The sequence below is a fragment of the Nansenia antarctica genome, assembly GCF_963989245.1.
Source record: "Nansenia antarctica genome assembly, chromosome: 1".
In the NCBI taxonomy this organism is placed as follows: Eukaryota; Metazoa; Chordata; class Actinopteri; order Argentiniformes; family Microstomatidae; genus Nansenia; species Nansenia antarctica.
Genome location: NC_137674.1, coordinates 15,285,227 through 15,298,961, shown reverse-complemented (window position 1 = coordinate 15,298,961; position 13,735 = coordinate 15,285,227). Strand labels below are relative to the sequence as shown.

Sequence of the window (13,735 nt, the reverse complement as noted above, 5' to 3'; positions counted from 1 at the left end):
ATAAATAAAGGCTATGTACACTATCCACTGTACTATACTGTACAGATAGACGACTAGGGTTGTCATATTGCACAATGGTAGTATGGAATACAGTTCCACATTAAAAACACACATAGGTCACATACATTCATACAGACAATAAAACACAGACAGACATAGCAGTGTTTATAAAATGTAGTGCCTATTTAAAAAGTCCAGTCATTTATAAATAACAATAAAAAACAGTGTTATGGTTTAAAAAGCTAAAATGTTGTGGTTTAAAACGAAAAACAATGCAGTTTCTATTTCAGGCTGAGAGGTGTTCAACGTGGTACCTTGGTTGGGGGTTGTTCCACCTTCAGGTCTGGGGGGTTGGCCAGCAGGTCCCCAGCTAGCTCCACGGCCAGCCTGCAGGCCTCGTTACTGTAGCCGTGGGCGTAGAGCGCCTCGGCACACGCAAACAGCACCTAGGAGGAGCAGCAGACGTCAGAGTCTGCTCGTCATGAATGGTGGTGGTTTGGTTTTACGATGTGGCCTTTCACTTTCTCTGGTTTGTTTTTAGGAAGTGAGTAAGTAAAGCTTTATTTATATAGCACCTTTCATACAAGAAATGCAGCTCAAAGTGCTTTACAACAGGGAGATAAAAACATAAAGTGAATATAAAAACATATACAAGCATAACATGAATATAAAAGCAGGGGAAGTAGATAAAACAGTAAAAAGAAGGTAAAGATAAAATACAATAATAGAAGAGAAACAAATGTAAGCAGTAAATATTGAATAACACGGTCTTAATCCCCCCACACAAGTGAGGTTCTATCCCCTAAACCGAAAGTTAGGTTCCACTGCCTTGAAAACATTTAAGGACTCTTAACCTTAATGGCTTATGTGTTCTTATTGTCTAGTTTGTTCAGTTTGTTTTACAGTTTTATTTTTTTATACTTATGCATCTGTTTATATACAGCGCTGGAAAAAATTAAGAGACAAATATTATTATTTGTTAAGAGACAAATATATACAAAAATATATATATATTAGGATTAATAAAGTACTACTGACTGTACTCTCTCTACTCTCAGCATTCCCTTCATTTGGATCAGGTAAGTGTAGCTGAGCCTCTCCTTCTCCTCACCTCCATCTGGCCTTCCTGCTCCAGAGGTTTGATCCCAGCAAAGATGTCTGGTTCCTCCTCCTGATGGTTCTCCGAGGCGCCTCTCTCCGCCCCCTCCTCCGCTGCGCTCAGGTAGTAGGCCTGGTAGTCGTCCTCTCCTACAGGGTCTCCCCCCCCTGCTGCGGCCCCCCCTCCCGCTGCCTCTGGGGCCTGATTAGCCTGGTTGGCCACCAGGGGTCCAGCTCCAGGGGCGGCTTCTCTCCGCCCGGCGCGCGGCGGTTTCCCGGCGCCCGTTGCCGCGGTAACGACGGCCCCCGAGGCGGAGGGTGGAGCGTCACCGACGGGGGGAGCTTCTTCTTCCTCACCTCCGTTCTCCTCCAGCTCCTCCAGCTCCACCACCTCCTCCACGGTGACGGCTGCCTCCGCGGCCCCGGCGGCGCTCTCCTTCGGGGGGGAGAAGCAGGGCGGGGGTTCGGCGGAGGCCAGGGTGACCCTGTTCCCCTCGAAGGGGTGCTCCTTGGGCGCGTTGACGACCCCTCCGCCGCCACCGCCGCTGTACTTGCGTGGCTCCCTGAGCAGCGGGCCGGGCGGGGGCAGCATCTCGGGCAGCGGGGGGGTGAAGTCGAAGGTGTTGCTGGCCTCCGCCCCCAGCGCCAGGCTGGAGCCGTCGTCCAGGCTCAGCTCGGCCAGGTCGGGCTCCAGAGAGCTGTCCTCGCTGCTGGTGCGGCGCTTGGCGCTGGCGTGCTTCCCCCCCGGGCCGCCGGAGGCCTTGCTGGAGCCTTGCGGCAGCTTGGCCTTGCCCCCGGTGGAGGAGGAGGAGCCTCCGGCCTTGTACATGTTCTTACCGCCTTCCTCCAGAGACAGGGCTCCGCCTACGCCGCCGCCTAGCCGCACCAGCACCGCGCCGCCACCGCCACCACCGCTACCGCCCGCCAACAGCCCCCCCTTCCTCTTGCTCACGACCGTCTCCTTCGGCCTGACCGCCACTTCCTGTTGAGGAGAGTGGCCGCTTATTCTGCACTTGTAGTCTCCCCCTCCCCCCTCTGAGGTCCCGGGTCGCCCCCCGCCTCCTCCCCCTCCCAGCTCGTTGGGGTCCCGGTCCTGGTTGGCCTTGGCCCCCCTCTGCTGCAGCACCGCCCGAGCCCAGCAGAAGGAGGCGCTCTTCTTGTCGGCGCTGCAGTAGGTGATGCCGGGCAGCGGGTAGGCCACCTCCCAGTCGAAGTAGCAGGACTCCACGGCGGGCTTGAAGCCCTGGAAGAGCTTGTCCAGGGACTTGCGGTGCTGGCCGCGCTTCACAATCTCGATCACCTTCAAGTGCCACTGCTTCAGCTGCACGGCCAGCTCCAGGCGCCTGCAGGACAGGACAGACACAGACGCCGGTTACGCTGCTCTGCCGAGATAGAGCGGTCCACTCAGCGGAGACAAAGACACAATTGCATGCACACACGATAATGGCCACTGTAACTAACATACACATAATCACGCAGACAAACAAAATGGCTATTCAGAGATCTGTCACTGTGACTGAAAACACAGTGAGTTTCGAAAACTTAATCGCTCCACATTTCCCTTTGGGTCATTCTATCGCAGCGCTCAACCAAGTGCTCATCTAAGCGGTCAGGGTTAGGGTTAGGGTTAGGATCACTGGGGCGCTTAGGTGGCGTAGCGGTTTAAGCGCTGACCATGTAACCGCAGGGTCCCCGGTTCGATTCCGGCCGGGGACATATCCTGCATGTCATCCCTCCTCTCTCTCACCCATCCTTCCTGTCTAAATCTTCACTGTATCTCTCAATAAAAATGAAAAATATAAGCGGGACTGCCCCACTCAGAAAAAATTACTTTAAAAAAAATAATAATAATAATAATAATAAATAAATAAATAAAAGATAGCGCATCACACTAATACACAACCAACAGCTCTGAAGTCAGCTCTGTGCCATGAGAATAAGACAAACTGGCTCTTACACACAACATTTCCCCCCAAAAAAGTCAAAGATGTCCACAAAAAGAAAAATGTGGACCTGGGATTGGTGTGAAAAAGGAGGGCAAATGACAAGGAATGCTGTGTTAGTCTGCAGCGCACACACTCTCTCTTGTGAACATGGAACAACTGCACAAGAGTGACAGAAAGGTGCTGTTATGATTCACCTGACCGCATAACCTAAAAGGATTCTGGGTGAGCCGCAGTAGCTCCAGGTCCGGATCTCAAAGACCTTGATGAGGTCAATCAGGTTCGTCACTGCTGAGCTGGAACAAAATGCAACAGCGCTCTCCAGAACCAGGGTTGGATCACTGCTCCTCTGCCGGCTGGTGACGTTACTCACCTCTGGGGGCTCACGGTGGGGTCCAGCACAGCTAGCCTCCACAGGACCACCATCTCGTCACACATGCTGGCGCAGGCATGGGCCGCCACCTCTGACTGACCGTTACTGCGGCCTGTGTGGCCGCTGGCGCTGCTGTGAGACGCTGACGTACGCACGCTGTACCACCAGCCGATGATCTGACCAGACGAGGGGAGAAGATGTCATTGTGTGTGTGTGTGTGTGTGTGTGCTGTTGTTAGCTTTCATTTCTGAGTGAACATCCTGTAGGCTTGCATTAAGTGACTTGGGAGTTCAGTCAGGTAAACGCATCAAAGGGTATTTCTTCACCTAGTGTTTGTGGCTCTGTTCTTGCTCATATGAGTCATTTATAGAGCCTGTTTGAAGTACGAATGACCTTGAGGATATCAGCCAAAGATGCCCAGGTCACATGGCGCTTGATTTTAAGAGTGGTAATGTGAGCAGCTGCAAGATTTCACCGGCAGTTCTCAAGAGGAAGTGCAATAACAGTGGTGTGTGTGTGTGTGTGTGTGTACGTAAGTAAGTACAATTTCTGCCTGTGTGTCTGTGTGTGTACCTGTTCGTATGTGAGACACTGCTCTGTACCTGTTCATATGTGAGACACTGCTCGGTGAGGATCTCCAGCAGAGGCGCTGCATTGCTGTCCCTCCTCTTGAACATCTCCCTGACGATGGACAGAAGGTTCCAGATGCCCTCAGGCTCCCGTCCCCTCAGAGGTCTCAGAAGACACGCCCACTCCGCCGCCGCCGGGGGCTCCGTGGAAGACAGGTACATGGAATTCACATCACTGGACAGGAGAAAATGAGGCACATGTTCTCACACAATTGTTTACAATACAGGAGAGACAACTCAGGTACATTTCAGTCAGTCAGTGGCCTCATCCCTTCCTATACTTTAGGCGGGTGATTCTCACAAACTTGGCGCTACATATAGGCCTAGTAAAAGTTCAGACGAGACAATAATGATCTTTCCCATTACATCAGATAGTATCTAGATTTATTATGAATGTTAAATTCTTTTTATTTAAATGTTAGATTCTGTGCTTTTCACATGGATTTGTTTATAAGAAATATTTTTAAACAATAACAATATTAGAAAGGGCATGGGACATATTTCAAGCACAGCTTAAACTTTTGAGGTATTGTATTCATGTAGTGTGAATATTGTGTCAAAGATTGTGGCTTTGTGGACAAGATGGCCAAAATCCTTTTGTAGCCTTCACCTAATTTGTGCCTTCCTACAACTTTATCCTGGAGGCCTTTTGAAAGTACTTTTCCAACAATGGTGAATTCTTTTCAGAACCATGCATTTGTAGCAGTGGAATCTTCAAGAAGCAGGTGGTTTTATTCTGAAGTAATCAAAACCACTACAACTGATGTCAGGTGGGCGGCAATTAACCTGGAAGTTGATTGGTCGCACCTGAGCATGTTTATAATGGTATACTCTATGGGGTTGATCACTTAACCTTTAATAATTAAGTTTTTTTTAATGTTATTTTCACTTTGATGATGAGGGTTATAATGTACACATAAAGCTCAATTTATTTTAATTTCCAGGGTGTGATGTGACAAAAGGTGAAGATTTTGTATGTAAGGGACTATGCAAAAATAAATAAATCATCATCATCATAACTTGAACATCACCTAGAAAGGAAAAAACAGGATACAATAACTACAAGTGTAATATTTAAATTGTTGAATTATATTTTATTTTCAAATAATAATAATTTCAATTATTAAAAAATGGCAGGCAAAACAGAGCCCCCAGTAACCTTCCCCAGCTCCCTCGCCTGACCCAACCCACCCCACCCAGTCCCTAAACATACTGAATGCAATTAACACACACATACAGTACATTCGGAAAGTTGTCATCAATCCACACAAAATACCCCAGAATGACAAAGTGAAAAGACGTTTTTTGACATTTCAGTTTTTAAATTTATTAAAATTGAAGAACAAGAAATACCCCATGTACGTAAGTATTCAGACCCTTTGCTATGACACTCTTAAAATGAGCTAATGCAAAAATGTCATCAACAAATGACTCAATACATTGAGTCTATCTTTAATGCATAGTTCATGGAATTTATATATTTGTTTTTATAGGGTCTCTGACCGAGTGGCGTTCTCTCCAAGAAACCTCTGGTGGAGATTTTCCATGGTGTCGGTCAGGTACCTCTTCCTGAAGATCTGCCCGTCTTTCCTCATTTCACCAGCTTTTCCATTGATGTCGTCCCTGTGGAGGAAGGTTTCAACAAGAGTTCCCATCCTCTACCTTTTATTGACTGATACCAACCTTTCTCCTCTTTTGGGCCTGGTTTGCTCTTCCTCTGTTTTCCACTCTGTCTACTTATCCTCTTCCTCGTACACATGTTCCCTTTCTTTTTGCTTCAGTTTCTGCTTCATGTCTCTCAGTTTGCTACTCAGTTTTGATGTTTGTTTCCTTTTTGGTGTTGATGTTTGTGGAGCCAAGCATGATTATTTTGTTTTGTGGGTTGCAGGACTCTGCGAAGTAGAGGCATGGCATTTTCTTGCTTGTCTGGATCGTCAATACCTGATGGCGGTGTGAGATTCATGATGATCTGCAGATTACTTTTTTTGCATTACACCTATTGGAATGTTCCCTCCATTTTTCCCCTTTGTTTTGCATTCATGTTTTTGGCTGACCAGTACACTACCTAATCTCTGCCACCATCAAACTCAAGTTGAAGAAGTCGGTCCCACAGGGACAGCGACAGAGGAAACTGGACATTGCAAAACTCCAGTACCCAAAGAAAAGTTTGTGTTGGAACTCAGAAACTGCTTCAGCACACTAGATGCTGCCTCTGAAATGGAAGAACCCACCATCAACAGCAAATGGGGATGCTATCAATACCATATACTCTGAAACAGCACAAAAAAACCCTGGGCCTTCAAACAGAAAGGGGCCAAAGAATGGATATCAGCTAACACTTGGCAGAAAATTGAAGAGAGGAAACGGCTGAAGGCAAAGACACTGAACACCAAGTCCCAACGACTCCTTGAGAAAGCCAAGACGTCCTATAAAAACAAGGACAGAGAGGTGAAGAGGAGTGCCAGGAGAGACAAGAGGGTCTTTGTTGAAAACCTGGCAGGCGAAGTGGAGAAGGCAGCAGCCTATGGAAGTCTGGGCACAGTGTACTAGATCACCCAGCGACTCTGCGGCAAATGTACGAGCCAAACTACCCATGTTAGGGACAAGCATGGCAACATCTGTACATCAGAGTGCAAGCAAGCAGCCCGACGGGTTCAACACTTCTAGGAAGTGCTCAACCTCCCTGAGCCAGAACAACCAGCCAACACCATAACAACAGACGATATCCTGGAAACCAACATCAGCCCTCGTGACTCTGCTGAGGTTAGAACCGCCATCCAAACTCTAAAGGTTGGCAAGGCATGTGGCATAGACATAAATGAGTCCGGAGTGAGACAGGGGTGCATCATCTCTCCTATCCTCTTCCTTGTTACCGTAGACTGGATCACAACCAAGAGCACAGTAGACAGACCCGGAGGCATCCAGTGGACCCTGTTCTCTCAGCTGGAAGATCTTGACTTCGCCAACGATCTCACTCTCCTTTCAACCAACCATTCCAACATACAGGCTAAAACTGACAGGTTCAACAACTTTGCCAGACAGGTTGGACTCAGCATCAACACCTCCAAAACGAAAGTGATGCATGTAAACTCCATCCCCACAGCACCCATCTTTGTGAATGGGGAACCACTCGAGTTTGCGGAAGATTTCACCTACCTGGGCAGCCTCATCAGTAAGGACAGTGGGGCCCAAAAAGACATCAAAGCAAGGCTGGGAAAGGGTGCCTTCTCCCAACTCAGTTCCATCTGGAGGTCCAAGCAATACAGCCTTAAAACAAAGATGCTCTTGTATAACAGCAATGTCAGGTCTGTTCTGCTCTATGGTTCAGAGCTGGCGACTGGTCAAAACAGACATGAGGAGAGTGGACGTTTTTCACAACGGATGCCTCAGACAAATATGCCAGATCTTTTGGCCTAACAAAATCCCTAAGTAAGTAAGTAACATTCAAATAAGCATATTTTCTTCAACTATTTTCAGATGTCAATGTATGACACATCATTTGGCAGCTTGCAATTTTCATAACCTGTAACAGAAATCATTGCCTGGCTTGGGGACCAAAACACCAGACCCTGTCACCTATTTAATTTGTTACAGCAAGAAAGTGAGGAATAGCTGATGAAAATAAAACATGTTTTCAAAGTCATTGTTAGAACTATAAATGGTATTATTAATAAGTACTCGGTATCGGTATCGGCACGTAGCCAAATGTAAGTACTTGGTCTGATGAAAAATGGTATCGGTGCATCCCATAGTTATGTAAGACTAACAGTAAGACAAAAGTGCTTATCATACAACCCAAAAGTACCAAAATGTTTACAAAAGTAGGCCTATATCTAGTTATAGTTATACGATACATATCATGTAATATGATGTAATGTGACCTATAGGTGGCGCTATAGGCTCCTGCTATGCCTGCCCAAAATGGTAGTGTATTAGGCTGTGTTAAGCACATGAAGACGTGTAAGTATGCCAATACTTTTTTTTTCAGGCTTCTACACAAAATATAGGGGTCTACTGTACTGTATTTAGTGTAATAATTGACCTATAGGTGGTGCTATAGGTTCCTTCCACATGGTACTGTATGAGGTTATCTTCAGCACTATGTAAGTATGCTGCCTTTCTTTTCCCTTCAAACGTGGGCCTACCTTTCTCTTTCCTTCCTCCTGTACTCTGTAAGTAGCTGGGGATCGCTGTAAAGCTTTTCCCTATATTTCAGCACCCTAGCTGTAGCAGCATTCTTCCTGTCCACCATTGTGGTAAGGGGGTGTAAGATGACAAAAGTGAAAACTATTAAAAGATCACAGATAATCTTACCTTGTAGCCATCTTGAATCTTCTCTTCTGTGTGGTGCATTGTGGGTCAATAACACTTTATTGACAAATATACAGTAGTTTTGACTGGCACGTGAACAAATGTTACGGTAATGAAAGCTGTGTGCTCGGACAGTCCTGTTTTGGCCAAAAACCTATAATATATGTTCTAACCCCCTAGAAATTAGTATCAGCTGTTGTATACTAATGTATACTACTCTAAACCATATTTAAATGGCTTTAATATGTTTTATGTAATATTTGTTTTATTGGAAGAAAGGAAAACTTTGAAATATTTGTCCAGACGTGGTACAGTAATGCATTTTGTTGATAAAAAAATAAATAATACACACAAAAATAATATTAGAATGAAAAACAATTAAATTAACCATATAGTAAGAATTGTGTGCTTTAATGTTAAAATGAATTATTTGACATTCTCAGTGAATGTGTGATTCAGTTTATTACAGACATGGCTTGAGATGGATTCATGAGAATCACCCTGGCCTCTGCTGGCTTACCTGAACACAACAGGGGAGGGTCCACAGAACTTGTGCAGGGTCTTCTTGATGTTGTCACTGAGCGTGGACTCGTCCAGGTACCAGGTACTCTGGTCAGAGGCAGACGGGCCAGCAGTGGGGTCTGCACACGGGGGGGGGGGGGGGGGGGGGGGGGGGGGGGGTCAACATCAGCAGAGCCAACACACATCAGGGAACTGTTGTTTGGGGCAATAGACATCTATAATATCTATACCACAGTAAAGTGCTATTTTTCAAAATAAAATAAAAACATCTTTATTATCTTTATTTTGAAGTACTCGAAACACATGCATGAACAAACACCATGTGTTTATCAGAATATAGGGGGTCCTCCCATCAAGATATTCTGAACCATACATTCTAAAAAGCTAGTAGTCCATCATTCCTAGTCATTACATTTGTGACAGGAGGGGGAGCAGTCAACCTGGTGGGACGTCCTATGAGCTGGGAAGGCATCAGTCAGTTGGATCAACATAATATGTTGTGTTAATATGATCATATTATGATCATACGAACATTTTCCGTACGAATATGTGTACCGTTACACCTCTACAAGATGTCATACTAGATTTGTCTTTACATTTTAGTATGAATTCACTGCACGTTATTCAGGACGTCCTTTCTGATTGTAAGTCCCACAATTGAATTCAATCAGTGGAGCAGGACAGGTAATGGGGGCGGGCAGGAGCAAAATTGAACCATCAGCGAGAACAACAAGGTTGAGCTACAGAGGACAGTTTCTCAGTATTAATGAGGTTCAGTATGTTGAAATGTGTCGCTTACTGGATACATCTTTCTAAACATTAGGCTCTTAATAGCATGTAGTTCGGTTAGTATGAGCTATGTAGTTCAGGTTAGTATGAGCTAAGGCCTAAGTTCTGAACTCCCATGTGAGAGTAGAGGGTGCCCCCTGCTGGAGGGGGGACAAAAGAGCAGCGCGTACCTGGGGCGCCACACACTGTGTTGATGGCTGTGGACTGGGAAGACAGCAGCTCATCCAGGAGCCGCTGGGCCGTGGGTAAGATCTGAAACAACCACACACACACACACCATCACTGAACCTGTTACACACTGGGTGCGTTCGTAAATATGCTCTGAGAGCCCCGGAGCGGGGTTCTCTCCGACTGTTCGGAAATTAACTGATTTCATTTGAAACCAGAGTGCTCCGAGCAGATTTCCAGAGCGTATTTACGAACGCACCCACTGTTTCACCTTCGTTTGTTGCATAGTTGTTTCTATAGCTACTTCTTAAATCCCTCATTGGAATACAGCAAAGAAACATGTTACACTGACCAACACCGCACTACTGACTGCAATACATCAACAATGCAGCTACTGTGCGTTATCTCTCTAAATAGAGCGGGCTCGGACAGACAAGGAGAGCATTGAGGCTAGGCCTATTACAGGCTGACCGAGCTACCCCTGCAAACCTAGCAGCCAATGAGAGGTCATTTAAGAAACACAACATTGTTCTCAGATCTTGAGGACGTCGGACAGGGCTTAAATCCGCTGGTGCTAGTATCTATTTAATGTGAGAGAAAAAAATAACATTTAGCCAAATGCTTTTTATCCAAAGCGACTTACAATTAGAGATTACAGGGACCGTCTCCCTGGAGTAACTTAAAGCTAAGTGCCTTAACTCAAGGGCACACTAGTGGCGGTGTTCCCAGGTGGGATTTGAACTCATGACTCTTCTGATCATCAGTCAAACTCACTATCCCCCAAGGCCACCACTACCCACACAAAATGAACGCAAATTAATAATATTACAAAGTTCTACTGATATGCGACATTGATGCCGCTACCTCTGGCATGCTAAGCGAGGCCTCTACCATTGGAGCTGATTCCCCCAGAGGCAGTGAGGCTGTGGGGGTCTGTGGGGGGGTTCCTGTGTCATGTGACCCTGGGGGGTTCCTGTGTCATGTTACCTGCTGGGGAAGTTCGCTGATGAGATACTGAGCAAACTTCTGCAGCTGGTCTCTCTGCAGCCGGGACAGGGACTCGGACACGGGGGCCCGCAGACACACTGCAGACGCCTGGGGACGCACACACACACACAGATGTTATCACCTAGCTCTGTTTCACACACACACACACACACACACACACACACACACACACACACACACACAGCTGTTATCACCTAGCTCTGTTTCACACACACACAGGTATTATCACCTAGCTCTCATTCACTCACACACACACACACCATCACCTAGCTCTATTTCACACACACACACACACAGATATTATCCCCTCGCTCTCTTTCTCACACACACACATTATCACCTAGCCCTTTCTCACACACACACACACACACACACACGCACACATTATCACCCAGCTCTATTTCTCACACACATTATCACCTAGCTGTTTCACACACACAGACATTATCACCTAGATATATTTCTCTCTCTCTCACACACACACACACACACACACACACACACACACGCGCACACATTATCACCCAGCTCTATTTCTCACACGCATTATCACCTAGATATATTTCACACACACACACAAACATTATCACCTAGATATATTTCTCACACACACACACACACACACGTGATCACCTAGCTCTGTTTCACACACACACACACACACACACACAAACAGATATAGGCCTAATCTTCAGTAGGCCAAATCATAATAATTATGTCAATTTCATTGCCATCAAATGGTGCCCTTTGCAAATTCATAATTTATATCATAACAGTTTAATACTAACCCATCATTTTCAACAACAGTGTCTGTCATAAATAACTATTTATGCATCATGATTATTTTTATTGGGATTAGAAGTGAATCATTAACCGTAGTAGTGCAACGTTACTACATTCCCCCCTCGCACCAACCTACGGACCTTCGGGGGCAGAGCTTTCAGTGTGGCAGCTCCCACCCTCTGGAACTCTCTCCCCACAGTGATCCGCAATGCCCCTACCCTGGACACTTTCAAATCAGCCCTCAAAACCCACCAGTTCTCCAAGGTCTTTGCCCCCTAGTCTAGTTGTCACTCTCGTTGTCTTTGTTTCTTTGCTTTGTTTTTCTGTTCTGTCTGTCTGTCTGTCTATGAACTCTGTTAACCGTCATTGGGTTTGAGAAAGGCGCTATATAAATCTAAGCTATTATTATTATTAACATTACACATTGCTGATCAACAATCATATCTTACCCAAGTGTCAAGAGCCAGAACTCCTACGCTATAGTGAACCACTTACCGCCTACATTCGTCTAGAACCCTTAGCTCTGTGATGACGCCTTTGTTAAGAATATACATAGTCTCTGGCCAATACCTGCCACATCCGCTCCAGAGCTGGCTGGTAGCCCCAATATGGAGCAGAGAGAGAACCCCCTCATAAAAAAAAGGGGAAATCTGGTCCATGCATAATCAATGACCCAGAGCCAGGGTTTGATGAAGACTAATTATCCTGATTGGCTCTCCCAAAGGTCATTAAAAGGAATAGGGGATGTCCTCTGGGGGTGCACCACTGAAAATAAGAGAGAGGGGGGGGGGGGGGGGGGAAGAGAGCCTAGAGTGTTGAAGAAGGGGCAAGGAAACACTGGTGACTAGTCCTGGCCTGGGGGTGGCGACACCGGAACAGAGCAGAGGAGAGGACGATGATGAGTGCTGAGGATGAACTTCCAGCTCAGTAGGATAGGGGGGGAGGCCAGCCGGCGTGTGCTCCAATCCCCTGCTAAAGAACATCTCACGCTCTCTAATAGGATTATATCATAAGCAGATACGCCCACTCAGAGGCATTGATTTAACTTTTCCATATAAAGAGCTTCTGCCCACTTCTGATGGCCTAATGAATGACCGACACCGCAGCCGTACCTAGTTGGTGTAGAGTTGTGGGGATGACTCACCGAACCCATTGCAATGTTCAAAAGGACGTGTTCAAAAGCAAGGATTATAGCATCTACCCTAATAACTACACATAATTAGATGATTACACAGCTCCTTGCTTTTGAACACGTCCTAAAACGTAAGTTCGTTTATAAGCCATGTATCACGGAAAACACTTTTTTGGGGGGGGTCATTTAAGCGACTTGAGAATTTCCGACATGCAGATGGTTTCACCAGACTATCACATATTATGCCACAACAACAGGGAGAGAGGCTTCAATATCCACTTCCACAGAGAGGGGTGACTCGCCCTCGGCCGCTGACAGGAGAGGCCTCCCCTCTGGGCCAGCGGAGAGAGCTGCTCATTACCACTGGCTAATCCACCTCATTCAATACTATCATGGCTAGTGAAGCTCTGTGTGTCTGATAAAAGGTCCACAGAAAGCTAAGTGTGTTCCAGAGGGTGTGTGTGTGTGTGTGTGTGTGTGTGCGCCTCACAGCCACAGAACAGCTGACACAGCATGAGAAACCCTACCCAGCAGGGGTGAGATATGAATATCGCCGATATTTTCGTTGTAGAGATCTATTCTCAGAGATATCTGCTTCAGTGAGAGTGGATAATCAGCTCTGATCATTAGAACCAGCTTTTAGTGGCAGTACATGCAATGATCCCCAGCACATAGATTCAATAGCACGATTCCAAACCCAGAGTCTATTTATTTTACTCACTGACTGTCTCTCAAAGCTAGCATGGTGGGATCGAATCACATGATGGGAGGGGAACAATAACACAATTGCCCCAGTAAGGCGACATTTTGGATTCAAACCAGGTGACGAAGGTAGGGACGTAGAAAACATATATAGGTAACATGAACACAAAGCTGCAGAGGCAGAGCTCGGCTTTATGCGTAGCCAGTTAGCGAACTTTAGCAATGTAGAGGCTAGTCTTAACTCCTAAGTAGGTACAAATAAAATGTAATTCAAGAA

At 46.1% G+C, this 13,735-nt stretch overlaps 1 protein-coding gene across 3 annotated transcripts in view; it reads right to left on the bottom strand.

Annotated features, from left to right (window-relative positions):
• Positions 1 to 13,735, bottom strand: part of zswim8 (zinc finger, SWIM-type containing 8) — a 41,717-nt gene that overhangs the window by 12,879 nt on the left and 15,103 nt on the right. For all 3 annotated transcript variants that reach the window (XM_080549154.1, XM_080549155.1, XM_080549156.1), the window contains exons 6-12: positions 10,821 to 10,928; positions 9,836 to 9,917; positions 8,875 to 8,995; positions 4,017 to 4,218; positions 3,415 to 3,590; positions 1,112 to 2,441; positions 315 to 446 (exon numbers count right to left, since the gene is read on the bottom strand). In XM_080549154.1, the coding sequence (XP_080405280.1) occupies positions 315 to 446; positions 1,112 to 2,441; positions 3,415 to 3,590; positions 4,017 to 4,218; positions 8,875 to 8,995; positions 9,836 to 9,917; positions 10,821 to 10,928 (2,151 nt within the window). The remainder of the gene's footprint in view (positions 1 to 314; positions 447 to 1,111; positions 2,442 to 3,414; positions 3,591 to 4,016; positions 4,219 to 8,874; positions 8,996 to 9,835; positions 9,918 to 10,820; positions 10,929 to 13,735) is intronic.